Below are 24,455 nucleotides of genomic sequence, written 5' to 3' on the forward strand. Positions count from 1 at the left end.
AAATATTCACTAAATATATAGAAAACTAAATATAGCTAATGAGTTGTAAATGACTGGACTTAAATTATAGCAAATTCAACTTGGGCTGTGTGTGTTTGTGTTTGTGTGTGTGTGTGTGTGTGTGTGTGTGTGTGTGTGTGTGTGTGTGTCGAACTGTGAAGAAAGGCTGAAGGGCATGTGTATTTTTCTTTTCTTTTGTTAAATAGGAGCCTGTATATAGTGTGTTGCAACTGTGGTGTAATGCAGCATGAAAGATCAGACAGAAGAAAACAGGATAAGTTGTGAGCCCAGCAGTGGAATGGTGAATGTGATGTCATTACTAGGTGCCAGACGTACCAGCTGCAAAACAATGGTGTACTGCACAGCTCAATTTGAAATCCTTGGTACAGTGGAATGTAACAATAGAGAGAAGGAAAGTTGCTACTCACCATATAGTGGAGATGCTGAGTCACGATAGGCACAATAAAAAGATTCACACAATCATAGCTTTCGGCCATTATGGCCTTTGTCAGAAGTAGGCACACATACACACATGCACATACACACTCATGCAAGCGCAACTTACTCACACGTCTGCAGTCTCAGAGAGCTGAAACTACGCTGTGATGAGCAGCACCAGTGCACGATGGGAGTGGCGACTGGGTGGGGTTAAGGAGGAGGCTGGGACAGGGAGGGGGAGGGGGAGGGATAGTATGGTGGGAGTGACGGACAGTGAAGTGTTGCAGTTTAGATGGAGGACAGGAGAGAAGGTGCGAAGGGAGGAGAGGGTAAGTAGTGGAAAAGAGAAAAATAAGAATAAATTAAAAGACTGGGTGTGGCAGTGAAATGACGGCTCTGTATTGCTGGAATGGGAACGGGAACGGGGAGGGGGGGGGGGGGGGGGGCTGGATGGGTGAGGACAATGGCTAACGAAGGTTGAGGCCAGGAGGGTTATGGGAACATAGGATGTATTGCAGGTAATAGTGTGAATCTTTTTATTGTGCCTATCGCGACTCAGCGTCTCCACTATATGGTGAGTAGCAACTTTCCTTCTCTCGTATTATTACATTCCATCCTGGATTTTCCATTGTTTGGTACAGTGGAACATTGTTACAAACATGTAATCACCTGTGTCCAAAGCATGCAGCCATTTACTGAACAAATAGACAGGGGCTTCCTATTCCTTTGCATAGGGTGTCCTAGGTATCCATTGGAACAGGTGACCTACTTACAAACATAGAGAATCCCCCAACAATGCTTCTTTTCCCATACTGACATCTGCATCCTGTGATATGCAGCTGACAAAGGTTCACATGGATTAAACATACACATTTGAGGCTGTATCTTCCGTAATCAGTAACACGGAAGAGGGTTGTTGTTGTTGTCTTCTATTGAATCGACAAAATTATTTTGTATACTATGCTCTGTGTGTCAACAGTAAGAATCTTCTATAGTTAATGGTGATGCTTATCATTGGGGCAGTTGATTCCGGCTGCAGAGATTTTTTCACCATCGAGGTAGTTTCAATACATCGTTGACACGGTGATGTGTGAAAAGCCCAGTGCCCGTATAATCTTCCGAAACATGGAGTCCCATAATTTGGTTACCCTAAGGTATGCTGGTGTTGTGTGTGTCTCTCTCATCATGTATTTGAATCTCATACTGAGAGCCAGTACAACAACTGGCAATGTGTGAATAAAATAACAAGTCGAAGTATTCCATTTTCTATTGCGGTAGAAATGCTCTGCTCCAATAAAGCAGGCACCGCTGACTCAGCTGCTCATTACTGTGTACTACGTAAATTAATTCATATGCCATTATAGTAAGAATGATAAGTTTAAAGAGGAATATAAAAACATACATTGATATACAATCAATGTTTAAAAGTCAGATGTTCCATTCCATTAAACGATATTCTTAAATATATGTACAATTTTCATTTTCGCTAAGAAACTTGGTGACAGACTAGAAGCAGGTGGTAAATAATAAGTTCTTCAGGCTCTGTTAGTCTATATTAAGGTTGAATTATTTCTCAATTGATCTTTTTACCAAATCAGAATCATTGCTGTTTGAGACAAACTGATGCTAGTAATGTAAGATTGTGTAGATTTCGAACAAATGGTATTTTATAAGCAGTGTGGTAGTTCTCCAATGTTTGTTGCAACAAATTCACTGTTGACATAATGTCAGTTTTATTTTTTTTAAATCTCTATTACACAGTTATTCACAAATAACAATAATAGTGTACACAGGTGTGGCTCATCAACTTAGTGTTTAATGATAGGTAGGGCCTTAACTACTAACATTTAAGTTGATGTGCCACAGCTGTACACATCACGGATGAAAACTTCAGTTTTGTGTATTCTGATGGTTCTGGACCTTTCACTAGAAAACAAAATGCAGGTCTCACATCAGCATTGTACAACACACACTTTTCACATTTCAGGTTCTGCAGATGAGTGTCCCACTGGATGACAGTGACAGTTACAATGATCTACAACTGGACTTTAGCAGTAAAAATCATGCTTTCAGCTTAGACAATGTGAGCTACATAACAAAAGAAAATGGTGACAGCATAGGTATGTCCTACCAATTATTTTATGTTTGTATCAAATGGGAAATTCACTTAAGAAACAGAAAACTGTAAACATATAGAATTGCTGGCCAGTGGTTAAAAATGCATTTAAAAGAGAAAAACTAGTCCTAGCTTTCAGAACTATCAGTGTCATGGGTTAGAAAGGAATGGCAGGTCAGTCAGATACCGGCACATTGTGAGGGTGTGATGCAGTTCCTGCTTATTGCCACTGCAGGCGGGCTCCTCCCATGCTGGGGTCTGACAGACCTCCTCTCATTTCTAACCAATGAAACTGATAGTTCCTAAAGGTAGAATTAGTTTGTCACTTTTAAATGTGTCTATTGGCTCTACTGGAAGTAAATGCTGGTTGGCCACTAACTCTGATTCCAAGTTATTTATGTGTATCCATTGCATATGTTGTAAAGTTATTCAGTTTCAGAGAAAGAATGGTAAAGAAATGACTCATGTTTATATCACTTACAGGCCAGCAGAGTCCTGTAAGTTCTGATGCTGCCACAACAGCGCGTGCCTCCAGTATAGCGGGAGGTGGGCACCACAGGAATGAAAGTGAGCACAATATCATGGGTCAGGATTCTCCTCACATATCAAATCCTGTTTATCAAAGGTATGAAGTAGAAAATTTTCCAGTGTTCTTCCTAATATAAATGTGTACTGGTTAACAAAGGACAAAAATAAATACTATAGACTGGAACAGGAAGAATTGAACTGGTCATCTCAGTGAGACAGTGGATGTAAAGAAAGTTGCATTCTACAGTTTAAAATCAGTCTGTGTAAGAAAAAAGAAAAATTGGACATTCCCAACATAAACTACAAGGCAAAATGGAAGGTGATGGCTCTCAACTGGAGGCATTATCACTAAATATCCCCTTTATTCTTCACTGTAATTATGTATTCCAAAATTAACTACACTTCAGATCAAAACTCGCACCCAATAGTGTTAAAATCATGTTGGCTCAGTATGTCTCACAGAGCAACTCAATCCTTCAACACCAAAGGAATTGTGAGCATGCTGTTGCACACTGACACTTTGAATTCCTCTCTAAGGCATATCTGGGCAGTGCCACACACTCGTTACATGTCAAATATTGTCATGTAACTTGTCAAATATCGTCAACACACTGTATACTCCACAAAAGACTACCAGCTCCCTATTTCTCAGAACAATTCCTTTTTTAATGGCAACAGATTATTTACAACAAACTTTGTGAGGGAATAAATATACCGTGAAGCAGCAGTCAGATTGCCGAACTCCTTAAACACATGTCTGCAAGATGGTCATGGCTGAGCACCCCATGATATCCTTACAGCACCTTTTGAAGCAATGAAGACTTTCTTCTTAAAGATGAGCCACCATAAAACTTTACTCCTTATGATACTGAAAGAAGATATGCAAAATATTTCAGCTTACTGACGTGTATTTCACCAAGATTTGCAATGATTCAAAGTGCAAATGTAGCTGAACTAAGTTCTTTTTGGAGCTCTAAAATGTGCTTTTTACAGTCAAAATTCTCATCAATATGGGCACCAAAAACTATCATTTGTTATTTTGTCAACATGTGTTGTACTTAAAATTGGTATAGTACCTCTAGATTTTCAGAACTGAATCTGTTGTGTCCTTTTTAAAAAAAAAAAAAAAAAAAAAGAAAGAAAAAAACTGAGGCTGAGGCCATTCACAGAAAACCAGTCAACGATGCTTTTAAGAACATCGTTTACCATTTCATCTGTTGCTGTATGCATGCTCAGATTGATTATAATATTAGTTTAATCTGCAAAAAGAACTAATCCTGGTTGTTGTGAAAATAACTTCTTTGCAAAATAGTTGTGTACATCAAGGATAAAAGCAAAGAAGGTGGTGGCACCGTTTTAAACAGACTGCCCTTGTGTTCAAAAGGACGAAGGCTCCAATCTTCATCCAGCTATCCTGAGTTTATCTTATCTGGCAGGGATGTACAAAGACCCTAATCTCAGTTTTCTGTGGAATCTCCATATTACTTCAGGAAATGCCAGGATGTTTCCTACTATAATACCAAAACCAACAGTCTGTCTCATCCTTTTCAAACTGGACGTGCATGCAAGTAAATGCCTGTAAATACAAATTAGATGTTTTCAATTGCTCTTAAACTGTAATACCATGACACATCCAGTGTTCTTGTAAAGTTGATCCTGAGATGAATAAACTTACTGCTATGACACCTAACTGTCATCTGAGATGTAACTGTCAAGTTAGGAGAGCTGCATAATGAAAGGTAAGATCCATATAGGAGTAGATAATACACTTACTCAGCAATACCTGTGACAACATGAGTACCTCTCGCTCCCCTCCAAGAGGCTGTTTATGGGAATGAGTGTATAAAGAGTTCAGAAGGATCACCTGTAGTACAGAGAAGATGAAGTACAGAGAAGATGAAGTGTAAGTGGTCTATCAGCACAACAGCCCAAAGGCATTTTCATGATGATTGTGTCCATCCTAGTGAAAGTAGAAAGTGCGCCAATACAGTTAAGAGCTCCAAGAGTTCTCATTTCCTGTGATGTCATTGTAACCTTCTGAGGGATAAGAACCGAAAAATAGGTAAATACTTTTTGGTAATACTTTATGAAAGTAGAAGGCAGAGCATAATTTTAAAATCCCAAGACATGGGAAAATTACATGGCTGGTTGTTCAGCAATGGTGGTTTGTCAGACTTAGTGGTACCATCCTGGTAGACAGCCAGGACACTAAAGGATTACTGATGCCCATAAATACGGTGCATTTTATCCCATACTTGAGAAAAGGGTGTATAGGTCTGAATAGTGACAGTGACAAATCGTTCCCAACAACACAGCACACCTGGGCATAGAATCTTTCGAAGGTGATAAGTGTATCCCTCGATGGATGTTGTTTACATTGCTAGAGTGCCTGTCTGTAATTTTTAATGACCATGGCTACTTCATGTTTCCACCAAAGTACAGATTTCTAGTGGTGGGGACGGAGGTGCTACGTACTTCTGCTACTTGTAATATCACAGTAGTGTTCCAATGGAGGATAACTTCACTTATCTTATGAGATATGATATCAGGATTTAAAGAAATGATGAAGTTACACCAAATGGCAATTTTTAAATTCCATAATGGAGACCACTCTGAGATGGAGAAGGAACAATTCAAAAGTGGTCACTGTCACATAAAGCATCATGTGCTTTCCAATAAATAGATACGAGAAGATGGAGCTACAAACTGATAAACTGATAGCTTGGGAGGTGCCATGTGCTGGGCTAACATGAATGGGAACCTGGAATTTAAAACACAAACAGTAAATGAAAAAATAAAACCTTTTCCAGTAGATTGTTACCCTGAGGAAGGGTTGTGAAATTTAAATGAGGAGGAATGTACGTACTTTGAAAATCAAATCAGTGACAGCTGTGCGGTGTGGGATCCTTACCAGGTGGGATTGACAGAGGACATCAAAAAAGTGCAAAGAAGGGCAGCTCGTTTTGTGTTATCGTGCAATAGAGATGAGAGTGTCACTGTTATGATATGCGAGTTGGGGAGGCAGTCACTGAAACAAAGGCGGTTTTCCTTGCGGCGAGATCTATTTACGAAATTTCAATCACCAACTTTCTCTTCCGAATGTGAAAATATTTTTTTGACACCCACCTACTTAGGGAGAAATGATCATCATAATAAAATAAGAGAAATAAGAGCTCAAACTGAAAGATTTAGGTGTTCCTTTTTCCCACACGCCATTCAAGAGTGGAATGGTAGAGAAGTAGTATGGAAATGGTTCAATGAACCCTGTGCCAGGCACTTAAGTGTGAATTGCAGAGTAACCATGTAGATGTAGATGTAGACCATGTAGATGTAGATTCCCCTTTGCATGCAGATAAACATTTGAATATGTATGACTAACACTTTCAGTGAAGTATCAAATGGTATATGTTCACAAAAATTTGTCTTGTGAACCAAAGTAAAAATCCCACCCAATGTCCTCCAAAGATCAATTCAAATTTTATAACAGACTTTGTAATGACTGAGACTAAGAGAGAACCAGAATGAGATTTTCACTCTGCAGCAGAGTGTGCGCTGATATGAAACTTCCTGGCAGATTAAAACTGTGTGACCGACCGAGACTCGAACTCGGGACCTTTGCCTTTCGCAGGCAAGTTCTCTACCATCTGAGCTACCGAAGCACAACTCACGCCCGGTCCTCACAGCTTTATTTCTGCCAGTATCTCGTCTCCTACCTTCCAAACTTTACAGAAGCTCTCCTGCGAACCTTGCAGAGCTAGCACTCCTGAAAGAAAGGCTACTGCGGAGACATGGCTTAGCCACAGCCTGGGGGATGTTTCCAGAATGAGATTTTCACTCTGCAGCAGAGTGTGCGCTGATATGAAACTTCCTGGCAGATTAAAATTGTGTGCCCGACCGAGACTCGAACTCGGGACCTTTTCCTTTCGCGGGCAAGTGCTCTACCATCTGAACTACTGAAGCACGACTCACACCCGGTCCTCACAGCTTTACTTCTGCCAGTATCTTGTCTACTACCTTCCAAACATCCCCCAGGCTGTGGCTAAGCCATGTCTCCGCAGTATCCTTTCTTTCAGGAGTGCTAGTTCTGCAAGGTTGTGTTGTATTTGACACAAAATTATTGTGTTTATTGAAACACTCCAGAATGATAGATTTCTTGTTCGTATTAAGCCCTGTTAATTCAATAGCTGCTACTGCACAGTCTTTGTCTTTACTTACTATACCCCAATGTCATAAACTGTGTTCCTTTTCTTATATAAATGCGTGATCCTCCAGTCTATGAAATAGTCCTGCATTAGGGGGCTGTCCTTCCTAGAAAAACAACACTATGAGTTGGATTTCTGTGTCTCTATGCCAGTGTGCAATGACAAAACTATTGTGCAGTTTAAAGATTAGAGTTCAATATCAGATTACTATATTTTATTTTGTACTGATAACTAGTTTTGTCATAAGGATTGTTTGTGAAATGTTCCATGTTAGTTTTTCCAATAGTTTGTGGTTCATAGGAGAAGGTTGTGGTAACAATATACCTACATTATAACAGAGGAGCTCTAATATAGAATAAAATGGGTTTCCTTGTGATAACTTTAATAGTTTGTAATATGTGGTGCTAGCTGTGCTATCTCAACACTAAATTCCTTTTTTACCTTTCTAGGTCTGATGACAATTCCAGCCATATGAATGCCAGTGCTACAAATGAGAATGTGACATTCAGAGAGAAGAAAGATTATTCTCATCTAGGCTTTACATATTTAGGGGATAGGTCTCCAGTAGAAACAACAACAGAATTGTGATTTGCAAAATTACTGAAAAAGAATACTGTTTTGTCCCCAGCTGATAGCTCAAAAATATTGCCATTTCTCTTTGTTGTTCATTAACTACTGCCTTTCAGGCCATAGGGAAGAATGACAGTGCATCTTAAGAGAAAATGATATTCATTTTCAGTTTACTGTTGATACCTCGTGCACATTTTTGCGCAAAATCTGTGCAAAAGACTGATTGTAACATTTTTAATGTTGGATGTGTGCTGTGGTCTGTTTGACAATGATCAATGCTCAAATGTTCAGAGATTGGACTGTGTGAATGCTGCAGCTGTAAAATATAAGCAACGATAACAAATTAACATCAGACAGTTTAATACCAAGATGCCCCCATAAAGCAAAACATTCTTGGTACAGAGAGAATTTTTTCTATCTAGAAGGTATACAGTGAAAGTTAATGAATACATTCTAGCAGAATGTTACATTACTTTAATGTGTGAAATATTATGAAGTGTGTTGAACTTTTTATGCTTCAAACAACTGTATGCTTCGATATATTGAAAGGAAAAATCTTGCAAGCAGTTACCAGTTTTTGGTGCCAGTGCTGCAGTGGCAGATGTACTTAATATTGCATACACTTTTTATCTGGCAAGCACATCAAAGATTTTATGCAACAAAGAAACCACCAATGTGTAAATTTTATTTGCATTTTCACTTTGTAGAGTGCTGAAATAGTAAAAATTGAGCATCTTTGTATCGCTGAAATTTCATAAAATCATAGTTGCAGCATTTTTTCTGATGAGTGTGCCAACTGTTTTGTACTGAGTCTTATACAAATATATGTACAGTGTTTGCTATATAAATGTTATTTGCTGTCATTGGCAGTGTTGTGTATATAATTATAAATGTATAGGTGAGAAACGGCTCATAAGTCTTCCAAGCTTTGCAAAATAAGTTACTTGTATTATAGATCTGAATCATTGCTCATTATCCATTGTTTCATGGTTGTTAATTTATGGAAATGAAAGCTGTATGTGAACTGTTAGAAAGAAATGTGTGAAGGGATCACTGTGGTTACCACCACCTGTCTACCTTGAAATATTTTGTGAGAAGTATGTACGTGTGTGTAATAAGAGGATAGATGTGACTTTTGAAGTGAAGTGTGCCGTTGTGAAAGAAATCATTTGACATATGAGATTTTCATGCAAATAATTATATATTTTTTCAAGAAAATATTTGTATAAGGAGTAAGCAATGTAAATATACAGAAAACTTACATGTTGATGTTAATGTAACAAATTTTATTTATTTATTGTTTATTTTTTTCAAAATTATAATTTGTGCATAGATGTGATATGAAATAGAATTTTTGTACTTAAATGCAAATGAAATATTTAGTCTCACTTGTATCATCTTTTCATCATGTGATACATTTCAGATTTTAAACTGATGTGCAGAAAACATTCCTTTTTCCTGGTACCCTGTTAATATTTTTACTGACTAAATATTATTTTTAATAAAATGTTGTTCAGTTTTTGACTTAAATTTTATTGCTGCTCTAAAGATAAGGTGTACTAATGAACCTACACAGTGAAAGTCATGGAGGTTCTAGATATTGGATCATATTGTCTCTGTCTTGCTGAATGGTTATGTATGCTGTCCACAAATGAAACTGATGTTTTAACAAATAATGAAAAATACTTTCAGGAAATGATGGCAACAGTGTGGTCTCCTGGAAATACTTATGGAATAAAAAACAATGTATCACAAACAAAAGTAATACACCATTAACTATTTCTTGTCTTATCATCCTCAATTGTGTTTAATTCCATGTTGATAATAATTTCTTTGGAACTGTCTAATCACAAACAAATAAAACAATTTTTCTTGCCATTGATGGTTCACCTTTATTATTTGCAAGGCATCTTCGGCCACCTGGAATATATATGTATTTGTGTTTAATCTATTTTGCTTTACGTTTTGGATATTGTTTACTGAGGTAATAAACAGTTCTGATAGTTTCAGCTTATCTGTGTCATAGTGATAGTATAAATTTCTCCTTATAAATTTCTACAAAATTGTACAAATTGTAAGTAGAAATTTATATTACCATTACATCACTGATAAGCATAAAGTGCCAGAACTGTTTATAACCTCAGTATATCGAAAATGTAAAGTGGAACCCAAATGTGTATACAGAGTGATTCAAAAAAACACTTACAAACTGACATAGCACATTGGGCATACAACAAGGATCAATAATCACATAGGAATCTGGGATTGCAAAGGCCATCTGGGGCTACCAAATGGTGTGGTTATTCAGTCACTTGCTGCAAATGAATACCCACTGCAGATGATAAAAATTTTGTCCAGATGCATCGAGGCACACCTGACATGCAGACTGCAGTCAGCAGCAGGTGTATCTTGAAGACATCCTGCTGCCACAACAATTCTGTACACTATGTCCTCCAGCAATGTAACAGGTGTTTCATACACAAGGCCCTTCAGATAACCCTACATACAAAAATCAATTGGGAACAGACTGGATGAGCCTACTACGACCAATACAGTGGCTGGGAAAGGTTGCCTGCAAATGTGCCCTTACTTTTCTGTAGTGCTGAAACTGAACGTGGTGGCGAATAGGTACGGGGACTTCACTCGGTACATCTGGCAGAGCCTCTTGCAGGAATACGAGACACCTGCAACCATCAAGTTAACCCAGGAGAGTGCACAGCCCAATTAAACAGTCTCTGATGATGCAAGCCCACATGTTAAGGTTAAATTTGCATTAGGAGACACGGATATGTGTAGCATGTGTGTTCACATCTGCCTCCGTATGAAGGTTTGTGTACATTCATCACATCCTCGAGTGAGAATGCAGCCTTATTAATGAAGAGGATACTCACTGTGAAGCTTCAGTCTGCCACGGATTCCTGAAGAGACCACTGCAGAAATCCCGTGCACTTATTGTAGAACCCCAGTTGAAATGCCTGCACGCATTAGAAATGAAATGGATGTGTTCTCTGGTCATGTACAATGTGACAGACAAAGGGGTGGGGGATGTCAGTGGTGCAGGATACAGCTCATGTACTTGTTCACGGAATATGCTGCACCCTTTTGAGATTGCTTTCTTCCACCAAAATTGTCCGTGCTGTTCATTGCTGACCATCATCCAGCTTGTGGACACGAAATAAGCTGGTTTCATACAGTTGGTGTTGCAGGGTGGCAAATAATATGTGGCACTTCACCTTTCTATTGGGATATTTCACACAATACAATGGCATGCCTTCTCATCTGTTGTAGCTGGTTACACCTTAAGTCAAATGCATCTCAGCCATTTTGTGGTACATGTAGCTAGCCATGTTACTTCCAAAGCTTCCATGGTGTGAATGGTGTTGGTCTCCAAGTGCTCTGCCTGTTTTTGGATAGCAATGCCCACTTGTGATCGTAGTGCCCCTTGTGGTTTTGCGACCCCTAGTTCCTATGTGATTATCGATCCTTGTTGTATGACTGATGTGCGTGCCAGTCTGTAAATGTTTTTTTAATCATCCTGTATATCCCAAGCCACTGAAGATACCTCGCAAATAACAAAGGCAAAACACACATGGCAAGAAAAAAATTTTTTAATTAAATTGTGATGAGATAGTTTTAAACTGATAATTATCAATATAAAAGTAATACCAATGTGAGGAGGAAAATGATGAATGAAGAAAAACTTAAGACATGTTCAAGAATATAAATTTTTTTGTGAAGTAGAGGATAGAATAAAAGAAGATATGGAAAAGAAGCAAAATCATGAATAGAAAAAGTCAAGTTACTGCTCATGAAGAATAGGAGGATATTTTGCAACAATGAAGACAGCCTCACATAACGTAATGTGCAGCTATATGGGTTTTCCTTCCTCACTTCTCTGCTAAATATCTTCCAGTCTGTGAGTTACTCTGGCCCTGTTACGAGACACCTGGCGATGCTGAAATAATACTAAGACAATTATTGTAATGGAGGATCACCACTACACTCGATCACTGAGAAAATTGTGAAAAAAGAACAGCCTTCATGCTTAAGTGTTAATTGTAAAGCCACACTTTATTTGGCTGGATAGCTCGATAAGCATGCTGTTGAGCACAATAAAATATCATTTATCAAGACTTACTAACTGTATTTTATTCGAATAAGACCACTGCACATTTAAATACCGTATAAATAATTAAACAGGTGGGATCTTACTACTATAGCCAAATGTGGGATGGAGCGTCTGCTACGATGTCACAATGGAAGGCAGCAGAGGGCGAGATGGGATAGCATGCTGTTGAAGGCCAAAGAAACAATTTGCTGTCAAAATTAATAATAAATGCCCAATTTTGCACGGAAACAACCGGTGACCAGTGAGACACCGTCCGCATCCAGCCAGCACGCTGCAACACGTACGTACCCGGCTTGGCTGATGCTGGTGCTGGTGCTCAGTGTGTGGCAAGTGACCCCATCAGATAAGTCATGCCTCGAACACCTGGAATTAAGGGCACACAAAGGCAGTCGGATATGTCGCTGTGGAAGTCAGCCCCGTGATAAATGACTGCATCGTAGAGGCCTTCGGTCTGGAGGCACGCGTGATGTGTCAGTGGCAGACAGCTGCAGTGCTTGGGTTATGGCTCACTGCCCTCTGGACAGGAGTCTCAACTTGCTGCTGGAAAAAACACAGATGTTCTACTGCATGTTTCACAAAGCCTGGTAGGAGGGCTTAGTTCGAGAAGCTGGTACCGTGGGAGAGATCTGAACTTGTGACTGCTGCTGGCTGTTCTGTGTTGTCCCCTCGTCTGATGTAGCTGTCACACCCTGGTGGAACTGCTGGGCTGCTTTTTTGTTCTTTTTTTGTTTTGTTTATTTTATGGATGCTCATTGATGAGGTTATCAGTACCCTTACACAAATTAAAAGAAATGAATATGGATAAAATGGCGAAAATTGTTGTCACACAGTGATGAGGAAACCTATAAAATGACACTTGCTCACTCGCGCACACCTCACTCGTATTGACCCAGATAATCACTCTATCTCACACACCTTAAGACAATGGAGAAAGGGTGAAAGGTGCTATACCTGGGATTATAACAGAAATAAAATGACAGAGGAGATAAAAGGTAGATACAAGGAAATGTGACTGGCTGACCACTTACAAAAAAAACTTGTTAACGCATTAAGAAAAGCAACCTAATATTTTAGGAAACAAATTGGACAAATCATGAAACATTGAAACTCTCACCACTTTCATTTGAACATTACTTAAAATAGGGGGCAGATCTGTCAGAAAATCTCCTGTTGTCTGCTAGAGACTGTCATGACCACTAAACAGTATCAAGCACAGAATCCTGTCCAAAACTCCTTATTTGTTGATTATTTTGCAGTTGGTGGGGCTCTTCCTCTAATAGTGTTGGAACTTACAGTGAAGAGTTTGGAAGAGTAGGTTGCGAAGACTGGTTTTACATTTTCTGCGGGGAATTTTGTGTGTTCATTTTAATTATTCTCATTGTATTTTTAATTCACCCGACCTGTGTCTATTGGATGCAATTCGTCCTTTTAAAGTCTCTGTGATGTTGCTGGACAAAATTTTTTCTGTCGTGGGTACCACACCTCATCAACCTGAAGACAAAGACCCCCTAGTATCTTGAAGTGTCTTAGCCACATGTCCGAGGGAGCAGATAGGATGTTTCCGTCACAGTTTTATAGTGCCTTTGTGCGATCGCAACTGGATTATGGGCACACAATGTAGGGTCAGCAAAGCCTTCTTACCTGAAAAGAATTGATGCTATATGCAATGAAGGCATCAGGCTGGCCACATGTGCTTACAGGACCATCCGCTTAGCCAGTGTCTGTGCTGTGGGAGGTAAACTGCCACTTAACATCGGATGGCAACTGTTCGTGACACGTCAAGCGTGTGCATTCCTCCTACTCCAAATTCGCCAGGAAACCATACCATTGTTTGTCCAGCTATGGAATACTTCTTTACCAATTTTCCATGGGCAACGAGGCCATTTGGCATCTGTGTGAAGTGTGTGTCGGAGACCTTGGTGCGGGACATACGCAGGACCCTGGTTACTGTAGAGACCTAGCGTAATTTTAGATTTAGTGCAGTACAGGAGAGATTGGACTCCTTCTACTGTTTTTCATACAATTTTTCCACCATTCTAAATGAGCACCAAAACTATATAGCTTTATTCACTGATAGATCTAAACGGGGGGACTCCATTGGTTACTCCGCTGTCTTCTCAGTTTGTGTCCTCATGATCTCGTTGCCTCCAGATTTCACTGTATTCAATTTTGAATTATCCGTGATCCTGAGGATGCTGGAGTAATGAGATGTGCCATGCCTGCTAAATCCCTCATCTGTTTTGACTCTCGAGTGCCCTTCAGTCTCTGCAATGCTTGTATCGAGCCAAGAAACTAGTCCAGGATATCCAGGACACCCTTCTCCACTTATAAAGGCTGAGGAAGGATGTGTCTTTCTGCTGGGTGGCAGAGAACATGGGTATTGTGGGAAACAAAAGGGTAGATGAAGCAGTTCAGGACATATGTTATGATCCTCAGTTAGTTCTGTGTGCCATCCCCCAGCATGCTATCATGTTGCTGTTGATGTACAGAGGAAGATGAGTGGCTGGAAGTCACAGACAATAAGCTCCATTTAGTAAAGCCCGTAATGCATCCAGAATGTTCCTCCTTCCAGCCATGCAGACGATACGTGGTTCTCCTTACTCATCTGCGCATTAGACACGTGGCTTCTTACTCCAGTAAGAGGACCCACTAATGTGTGGTGCTAGTGGTATACAGAGCAGTGTGTGCCATGTTTTATTATACCGTTTTATTTTCCATCCAGCAGGCAGCAGGAGATTTTCTGACAGCTCTGCCACCCTATGAATGTAGTGAGAGTTTTAATGTTTCACTGCCTTGGGAAACGCCATTTTTCTGCAAGAAACTCCTGAATCCACACTGAGATTGGCCAAAGGGCTGGCTCATCTCTACTATCTGAACCAGATGATGGTCAACCGCGCACTCGAGGGTTATTCTGACACAGCTCATTAAGACGATGCTCCAATAACTATTGGGACACACGAGGTCCTTCTCTGGTTTGAAGAGGAGGGTCAAAGTTGCCTTCCACCGTGAGTCAAGGAACTGGCATGTCAACCATACCAAATTAAATCACCATAAAGAGGATCTCCTTGGACACTGCACTGGGGTTTCGGGTTCTGCTGGATAGGTCAGGAGTCCACTACACGCAACATGCGGCTACACGGGTAGCAGGGGTTGTGTGGCGTGGGCTGGGCGGTTTTTTAGGTTAGATGGCCTTGGGCAAGTACAGAAAGGGCAACAGCCTCAACGGGTGCGGGGCAAAGTCAGGACATGCGGGGACCAAGCAGCAATCGGTATTGTAATTGTCAACTGTCGAAGCTGCGTTGGTAAAGTACCGGAACTTCAAGCGCTGATAGAAAGCACCGAAGCTGAAATCGTTATAGGTACAGAAAGCTGGCTTAAGCCAGAGATAAATTCTGCCGAAATTTTTACAAAGGTACAGACGGTGTTTAGAAAGGATAGATTGCATGCAACCGGTGGTGGAGTGTTCGTCGCTGTTAGTAGTAGTTTATCCTGTAGTGAAGTAGAAGTGGATAGTTCCTGTGAATTATTATGGGTGGAGGTTACACTAAACAACCGAACTAGGTTAATAATTGGCTCCTTTTACCGACCTCCCGACTCAGCAGCATTAGTGGCAGAACAACTGAGAGAAAATTTGGAATACATTTCACATAAGTTTTCTCAGCATGTTATAGTCTTAGGTGGAGATTTCAATTTACCAGATATAGACTGGGACACTCAGATGTTTAAGACGGGTGGTAGGGACAGAGCATCGAGTGACATTATACTGAGTGCACTATCCGAAAATTACCTCGAGCAATTAAACAGAGAACCGACTCGTGGAGATAACATCTTGGACCTACTGATAACAAACAGACCCGAACGTTTCGACTCTGTATGTACAGAACAGGGAATCAGTGATCATAAGGCCGTTGCAGCATCCCTGAATATGGAAGTTAATAGGAATATAAAAAAAGGGAGGAAGGTTTATCTGTTTAGCAAGAGTAATAGAAGGCAGATTTCAGACTACCTAACAGATCAAAACGAAAATTTCTGTTCCGACACTGACAATGTTGAGTGTTTATGGCAAAAGTTCAAGGCAATCGTAAAATGCGTTTTAGACAGGTACGTGCCGAGTAAAACTGTGAGGGACGGGAAAAACCCACCGTGGTACAACAACAAAGTTAGGAAACTACTGCGAAAGCAAAGAGAGCTCCACTCCAAGTTTAAACGCGGCCAAAACCTCTCAGACAAACAGACGCTAAACGATGTCAAAGTTAGCGTAAGGAGGGCTATGCGTGAAGCATTCATTGAATTCGAAAGTGAAATTCTATGTACCGACTTGACAGAAAATCCTAGGAAGTTCTGGTCTTACGTTAAATCAGTAAGTGGCTCGAAACAGCATATCCAGACACTACGGGATGATGATGGCATTGAAACAGAGGATGACACGCGTAAAGCTGAAATACTAAACACCTTTTTCCAAAGCTGTTTCACAGAGGAAGACCGCACTGCAGTTCCTTCTCTAAATCCTCGCACAAACGAAAAAATGGCTGACATCGAAATAAGTGTCCAAGGAATAGAAAAGCAACTGGAATCACTCAATAGAGGAAAGTCCACTGGACCTGACGGGATACCAATTCGATTCTACACAGAGTACGCGAAAGAACTTGCCCCCCTTCTAACAGCCGTGTACCGCAAGTCTCTAGAGGAACGGAGGGTTCCAAATGATTGGAAAAGAGCACAGATAGTCCCAGTCTTCAAGAAGGGTCGTCGAGCAGATGCGCAAAACTATAGACCTATATCTCTTACGTCGATCTCTTGTAGAATTTTAGAACATGTTTTTTGCTCGTGTATCATGTCATTTCTGGAAACCCAGAATCTACTATGTAGGAATCAACATGGATTCCGGAAACAGCGATCGTGTGAGACCCAACTCGCCTTATTTGTTCATGAGACCCAGAAAATATTAGATACAGGCTCCCAGGTAGATGCTATTTTTCTTGACTTCCAGAAGGCGTTCGATACAGTTCCGCACTGTCGCCTGATAAACAAAGTAAGAGCCTACGGAATATCAGACCAGCTGTGTGGCTGGATTGAAGAGTTTTTAGCAAACAGAACACAGCATGTTGTTATCAATGGAGAGACGTCTACAGACGTTAAAGTAACCTCTGGCGTGCCACAGGGGAGTGTTATGGGACCATTGCTTTTCACAATATATATAAATGACTTAGTAGATAGTGTCGGAAGTTCCATGCGGCTTTTCGCGGATGATGCTGTAGTATACAGAGAAGTTGCAGCATTAGAAAATTGTAGCGAAATGCAGGAAGATCTGCAGCGGATAGGCACTTGGTGCAGGGAGTGGCAACTGACCCTTAACATAGACAAATGTAATGTATTGTGAATACATAGAAAGAAGGATCCTTTATTGTACGATTATATGATAGCGGAACAAACATTGGTAGCAGTTACTTCTGTAAAATATCTGGGAGTATGCGTGCGGAACGATTTGAAGTGGAATGATCATATAAAATTAATTGTTGGTAAGGTGGGTACCAGGTTGAGATTCATTGGGAGAGTGCTTAGAAAATGTAGTCCATCAACAAAGGAAGTGGCTTACAAAACACTCGTTCGACCTATACTTGAGTATTGCTCATCAGTGTGGGATCCGTACCAGATCGGTCTGACGGAGGAGATAGAGAAGATCCAAAGAAGAGCGGCGCGTTTCGTCACAGGGTTATTTGGTAACCGTGATAGCGTTACGGAGATGTTTAATAAACTCAAGTGGCAGACTCTGCAAGAGAGGCGCTCTGCATCGCGGTGTAGCTTGCTCGCCAGGTTTCGAGAGGGTGCGTTTCTGGATGAGGTATCGAATATGTTGCTTCCCCCTACTTATACCTCCCGAGGAGATCACGAATGTAAAATTAGAGAGATTAGAGCGCGCACGGAGGCTTTCAGACAGTCGTTCTTCCCGCAAACCATACGCGACTGGAACAGGAAAGGGAGGTAATGACAGTGGCACGTAAAGTGCCCTCCGCCACACACCGTTGGGTGGCTTGCGGAGTATCAATGTAGATGTAGATGTAGATGTAGATGTAGATATTGCAGCATGCTGTACCAGATTTGATTGTGATCGGGCGCCGTTTCATGAGTGTTAGACAGCACCAAATTTGACTCCCATATGGAGAATGGGCAGTTGTAGCACTCAGAATTGTTGGATCTGAAGACCAACTTTCCACCCTCTACAATCATATGGTAGCAGCACCACCCTAGATAGTGGCTACCATTGGCAGTAGTCATTGCATTGCTCTGGCATCATCTGAGCAATGTCTCTGGGCATTGTTTGGAGACACCCCTGTTTCAACAGTGCTGCTATAGGTAACCAGCTGCCTTTACCGGAAATCCTTCTAATGGCTTCCCATAGTATTGCAGATCAAGTGGAATGGCTGATGAAGTCCAGGAATACTTGCCACGACCTCCTCTTGATCTCCGTGTTAATACTTCAAGCCGTGGCCCTTGCCGATCTGAAGTCTGTGAGATTTTCTGCCGTTTGGTGGCTGCAGAGCTGCACACCTGATCCAGATTACTGAACGGCACTCAGCCAACCACCGAGGGACAGGTTGCCTCCTAAGATGACCTGTGTACTTTGGCAAGGAGAAGTCAGCAGCATCGAAGATCAGCCGTGTGACGTGGTACACCCACTCTTGGACACTGCTGCAGCATTCAAATACACTCAGCTGGTGGAACAACATCCAGTTTGCTCCAGAAATTATCCAACCTAAGTTGACATCAAGGTCGATCAGATCTGAGGACTAGTCACAAAGATGTCAGAGAGAGTGGTGATGATGTCATCAGATTGCTGACTTCCGGTCTCCATCAGCAGCTGATTCTCTGCCTTTGATATTGATCTTTTTGCCTGTGGAGGCTGTGGAGCTACAACCACAGAGATGGTAGTTGCAGCAATGGATGGTGGACCAGACTGAACCTTCGGAGGATCAGAGAGCTCTGCAACATTGGCTAGCATGTCATTTTCTGATGTTCTTGGAGAAAGTATAGGCTTCAAAGTAACTGCAACAGCACTAAAGCGTTGACAAATGTAGGTACAAGGGGTGGCATTTGCAACCTCCAATTGCAAAGCAGCATAGGCCTTCTGGACTGGCTCTTTAACAACAGTATCAAAGGAGGTAGGGAATTTGGGGGGCTGTATGACCCTATAGATCTTTTTGGCCTCACCATAAAGCATGCGCTTCATTGTTTTAATTTTCCTTTCTTCAAGAGGACACTACAGTTCCTACTCCAGAAAGGGTGTTCCCCAGAGCAATTAACACATGTTGGAGGAGATAAACAATAGAGTGGCCTAACCACATTTGTCACAAGTGACTTTTCTCTTACACCCAAAACAGTGCATTGACTGGGAAAATAAGGCTGCATTATTAGGGTAAGAGAACCTGCCTTTATGTGCTCTGGAAGTTTTATGCTGTTGAAAGTCAGTATAAATGAGTCTGATTTCACCCATCATCAACACTTTTCATTATGTTTTGCACTTCAACAATGCCTTCTTGTGTTCACTCACCTCTTAGTTCTTCTCTGGTAATGTCAACCAAATCCCTGCAAATCGCAACACCTTAGCTGTGGTTCAGTTTGGTGTGCAGTTCAGTTTGTATTGCATATTCCCTTATGCATCTAGGTTTTTGGAGGTTAGTTGCTTGGTGGGGGAAGTTTTCTCTTAACAGTGTCGTATTACACAAGCGCTTGACTGATTTTAAAGAGTCACAGATTCCCTCTAAATCCTTTAATTCCTGAGTCAGGAGGACTGGCTATATGAGCCCCTCTTGTTTGATTGGGTTTTAGTACCTATCAGTGCCCCACCCTTTCCACTGGGAGGAAGAGGAGAGAATTTTGAGGGCTCCACCTTGATACCATGTGCAACTAGGGAAATAGGTACTCTGTTCCATTTGAAAATAGATGGAGGGGAAAAGTGACTATCTATATGCCTCCATATGGGCCCTAATCTCTTGTATCTTACCTTCATTGTCCTTACGCACAATGTGTGTTGGTGGCAGTGGAATCATTCACCAGTCCGCTTCAAATGATGGTTCTCTAAAGTTCCCCAATAGTGTTCCTTGAAAAGGAAATCACCTTTCCTCCAGGTATTCCGATTTGAGTTCCTGAAGCATCTCTGTAACACTAGTGTGATATTTGAAACTACTGTTAACAAATCTAGCAGCCTGCCTCTGATTTGCTTCAATGTCCTCCTTTGATCTGACCAGATACAGATCCCAAAAACTTTGAGCATATAAAAGAATAGGTCTCACCAACATCCATTGGACCACACTTTCATAAAATTCTCCCAATAAACTGAAGTCAATCATTTGCTTTCCCTACCACAGTCCTCAAATGCTTGTTCCATTTCCTATTGCTTTGCAAAATTATGCCCAGATATTTAAATGACACGACTGTGTCAAGCAGTACACTACTAAATGCTGTATCCGAATATTACAGGTTGTTTTTCCTACTCATCCACATTAACTTACATTGTCCCACATTTAGAACTAGTTGCCGTCAATCACATAAGATAGAAATTTTATATAAGTTATCTTGTATCTTGCTACAGTCTCAAGTTTAAAAACTTACAGTACGCCACAGTATCATCAGCAAACAACTGTAGATTGCTGCCCACCATGTCTGCCAAATAATTTATGTATATAGAGAACAACAGTAGTCCTATCACAGTTCCCTGGAATGCCCGTGACATTATCCTTGTCTCTGATAAACTGTCCACTGTGAAGGAGAACATACCGGATTCTATTACATATAATATGTCTGTGAACTTATTCCATATGCTTATACTTTCATTAATCACCTGCAATGGGGCAACATGTCAAATGCTTTCTGGAAATGTAGAAATATGAAATTTGCCTGTTGCCTTACATCCATAATTCACAGTACATCACGTGAGAAAAAGGTAGGCTGCATTTTGCAAGTGTGATGCTTTCTAAAACTGTGATGATTTGTGGGCATAACCTTCTCAGTCTCAAGAAAATTTATTATATTCAAACTAAGAATATGTTCAAGCATTCTCCAGGAAACTAAAGTTAGGGATATTAGTCTGTAATTTTACAGATCCGTTCTTTTAGGCTTCTTACATACAGAAGTCACCTGCGCTTTTTACCATTCACTTCAGACTTCGTGCTGAGTGAAAGAGTTGCAATTAATCCAAGCTAGGTAAGGTGTCAATACCTTTGAGTACTACAGAATGAGATTTTCACTCTGCAGCGGAGTGTGCACTGATATGAAACTTCCTGGCAGATTAAAACTGTGTGCCCGACCGAGACTCGAACTCGGGACCTTTGCCTCTCGCGGGCAAGTGCTCTACCAACTGAGCTACCGAAGCATGACTCACGCCCGGTACTCACAGCTTTACTTCTGCCAGTACCTCGTCTCCTACCTTCCAAACTTTACAGAAGCTCTCCTGCGAACCTTGCAAAACTAGCACTCCTGAAAGAAAGGACATTGCAGAGACATGGCTTAGCCACAGCCTGGTGGATGTTTCCAGAATGAGATTTTCACTCTGCAGCGGAGTGTGCGCTGATATGAAACTTCCTGGCAGATTAAAACTGTGTGCCCGACCGAGACTCACAGAAATAAAGCTGTGAGTACCGGGTGTGAGTCGTGCTTCGGTAGCTCAGTTGGTAGAGCACTTGCCCATGAAAGGCAAAGGTCCCGAGTTCGAGTCTCGGTCGGGCACACAGTTTTAATCTGCCAGGAAGTTTCACCTTTGAGTACTCTTTGTAAAACCAAATTGGGATTCCATCCAGTCCTAGTGACTTATCTGCTTTCAAATCTTTCAGTTTTTTTCTCTACGTCAGGAATGCTTATTAATATGTTGTCTATACAGGAGTGTGTCCAATGGACAAATGGCGGTATGTTTGTATGATTCTCCTGCGCGAATGGTTTCTTAAATGCGAAATTCAAAACTTCGGCCTTCATTTTGCTGTCTTCAACTGCCACACAATTAATAAATAAGTGATTGAATGGGTACCTTAGACCCCCTTAGCGAATTTATATAGAACCTGAATTTTCTCTGGTTCTCTTCCAGATCTTTTGCTAAGGAGTGACAGTGGTAGTAGTTGTATGCTTCACACACAGATTTTTTCACAGACACGCGAATCTCTACTAAGCTTTGGTTGTCATAATGTGTGCTCGCTTTTTTGAACAGCTTCCTGAGAATCTCCAGAATTTGTTATTAAACCATGGTGGGTCTTTCCCATCCTTTATCCATTTGCTAGGCACATAACTGTCCAGACCATGATTTACAATCTGCTTAAACTTTGCCCATAATTCCTCTACATCCATCTGACTGGAACTAAGTGATGCCAATTCACTGTCTAAGTGAGATGCTAATAACTGATTATCTGCTCTGTCTATTAGAAAATTTTCTGTTCTGTTTTGTGTATCTATTGGCTGTACTGAGCCGAGTTAAATACTGGCCAGCCCCTCTATCTCTTTTTTAGTATTTGTTTCACATCTTTATATGAGATTTTCCAATAATGTTGCTTACATTTTTCACCCATTTTTAGGCCCTAAAAATTGTTTACATACTACATTATATTCATATTTCCATTTTTCTCTCAGTATTCATGTTCTCAAGTTATTTACATATTATAATATGTTCATTTAATTTCAGTACCTCTTTAACAGTAACCATAGCATTTTTCATTCATTGATACATATACTCTTCTATACTATAAGATTCTTTTCCATTAAATAATCATTTAAAGGTTTTTGGAATGTCTTTTTGCTCACATTGTCCTGTAAAGGGAAGGCACTTCATGAATTTGACGCCCGAGTATCGAGGACCTTTTTCAGCAACTCTCAGTCAGTGTTGTATACTTCTCAGCTGGCCTTTATTTCTTGTTTCATATGTATGATCATCTGCATTTCTTTCTAGTACTGCATTTCCTTTTATTAATGATATTATTGTTTTGTAAATGTACAGAGATGGAAATGTCAGTATCTTTAGACTATGGAAAACAGTTCTGCATGATTCTCTTTGTTTGCTCAAGATGGTCCTAACAGCTTCTTTTGCAATAGAAATATTCTTTTAGTATTTTTGCTGCTGGAATTTCCCCAAATAGTATTTCCATATTGTAGGCATGGCTCAAATAGAGCATGGTACACTGTACACAGCAGCTCCTTGTTGGAATAATGTGCAAGTTGTTTCATAACAAATACTGCAGTATTTATTTTACAGGAAACATTATCTCTATGTTGACTCCACTGGAGCTTAGCGTCAACTGTAATCCCCAAAAATTTAATCATGGTAGTTTCTTCCAGTCTTATTTCATCTATGAATATATCTATGTGTACTTCCTTTTCTCTATTTGTGAACACCATGAACATTGTCTTTTTTAGATTTAAAATTAAATCATTTTGTATAAGCCACTGTACTGTGTTATTTATTGACATAAGCACACTTCTTTCCAGTGTTTCCAAATCGTTTTCTACTCTGTTAGTGTCATGTCATCTGCATATAGTATTTTTTTATCTTTCTCACTGACATCAATATTGTTCACAAATAGGTTGAACAAGAAGTGGGCGAAGTACAGATCCTTGAGGCACTCCGTACTTAATATTTATGATTTTAGCTCTGCGTCCAGTTTCTGTTTCCACATACTGCTTTCTGTTACTGATGTATGATTTTATCAACTTGGCTGCATTTCCACAAATACCATAGCCTTCAAGGTTTCCAATAAGCGTAGTATCAGTGATTTTGTCAAAGGCTTTAGACAAATCCAGAAACGTAGCAGACACAGAGTTTCTTTTTTCTAATTCATCTATAACGGATTCTGTTAGGCTGGAAATGGCAGTTTCTGTAGATTTCCCTTTTTGGAATCCATATCTTGAAGATAGGTGAAAAAATCCCAATAAAGTCTATTAACAGTTTTTCAAGAACCAACTTTAAATGGTGATTCTACGAATGTATTACAATCCCCTATGTATTGCTCACTTAGGGATTGTGAGGATAGGATTAGAATAATTACAACATGCACAGAGGCATTCAATCAAACATTTTTCCAATGCTGTATATGTGAATGGGACAGGAAGAAGCCCTAATAACTGGTAAAATGGGATGTACCCTCTGCCATGCACCTGATGGTGGTTTGCAGAGTGTAGACGTGGATGTAGAATAGATGTATATGAAGCAAGTAATATAGAATAAATAATGATAAGTGCAGTAGCCACCAGAAAGATCGCGGGAGGTGCACATCGGCACGGCGCATCACGGATAGTAGTTGCCGCAAGTAAGGTCCCGTCCACCAGAGGGCATGGGACCTCTGCCAGCGGAACAACAACAACCCAGGCAGCACGGGCTGTGCCCAGTCAGTTCACATCAGGCATGCCTATCATATGGTTCTTCGCTGAAGGAGTTACCAGCTTTTTTAGGCAAGATTGCCTATTACCACCGGCTTATTCCCAGGGCTTCCACCATAGC

At 40.5% G+C, this 24,455-nt stretch overlaps 1 protein-coding gene and 1 non-coding gene across 3 annotated transcripts in view; both read left to right on the forward strand.

The window, feature by feature from the left end:
- Nucleotides 1–11,991, forward strand: part of LOC124619243 (cadherin-99C) — a 627,922-nt gene extending 615,931 nt beyond the window's left edge. For both annotated transcript variants that reach the window (XM_047145486.1, XM_047145488.1), the window contains exons 27-29: nucleotides 2,426–2,558; nucleotides 3,038–3,179; nucleotides 7,734–11,991. In XM_047145486.1, the coding sequence (XP_047001442.1) occupies nucleotides 2,426–2,558; nucleotides 3,038–3,179; nucleotides 7,734–7,872 (414 nt within the window). In that variant the 3' untranslated portion in view covers nucleotides 7,873–11,991. The remainder of the gene's footprint in view (nucleotides 1–2,425; nucleotides 2,559–3,037; nucleotides 3,180–7,733) is intronic.
- Nucleotides 11,992–21,632: 9,641 nt separating this feature from the next.
- Trnas-uga lies at nucleotides 21,633–21,707 on the forward strand. The gene has a single exon. It is a non-coding gene; the product is annotated as a tRNA-Ser (tRNA).
- The last annotated feature ends 2,748 nt before the right edge of the window (nucleotides 21,708–24,455 follow it).

Source organism: Schistocerca americana, chromosome 6, assembly GCF_021461395.2.
Source record: "Schistocerca americana isolate TAMUIC-IGC-003095 chromosome 6, iqSchAmer2.1, whole genome shotgun sequence".
Taxonomy (NCBI): Eukaryota; Metazoa; Arthropoda; class Insecta; order Orthoptera; family Acrididae; genus Schistocerca; species Schistocerca americana.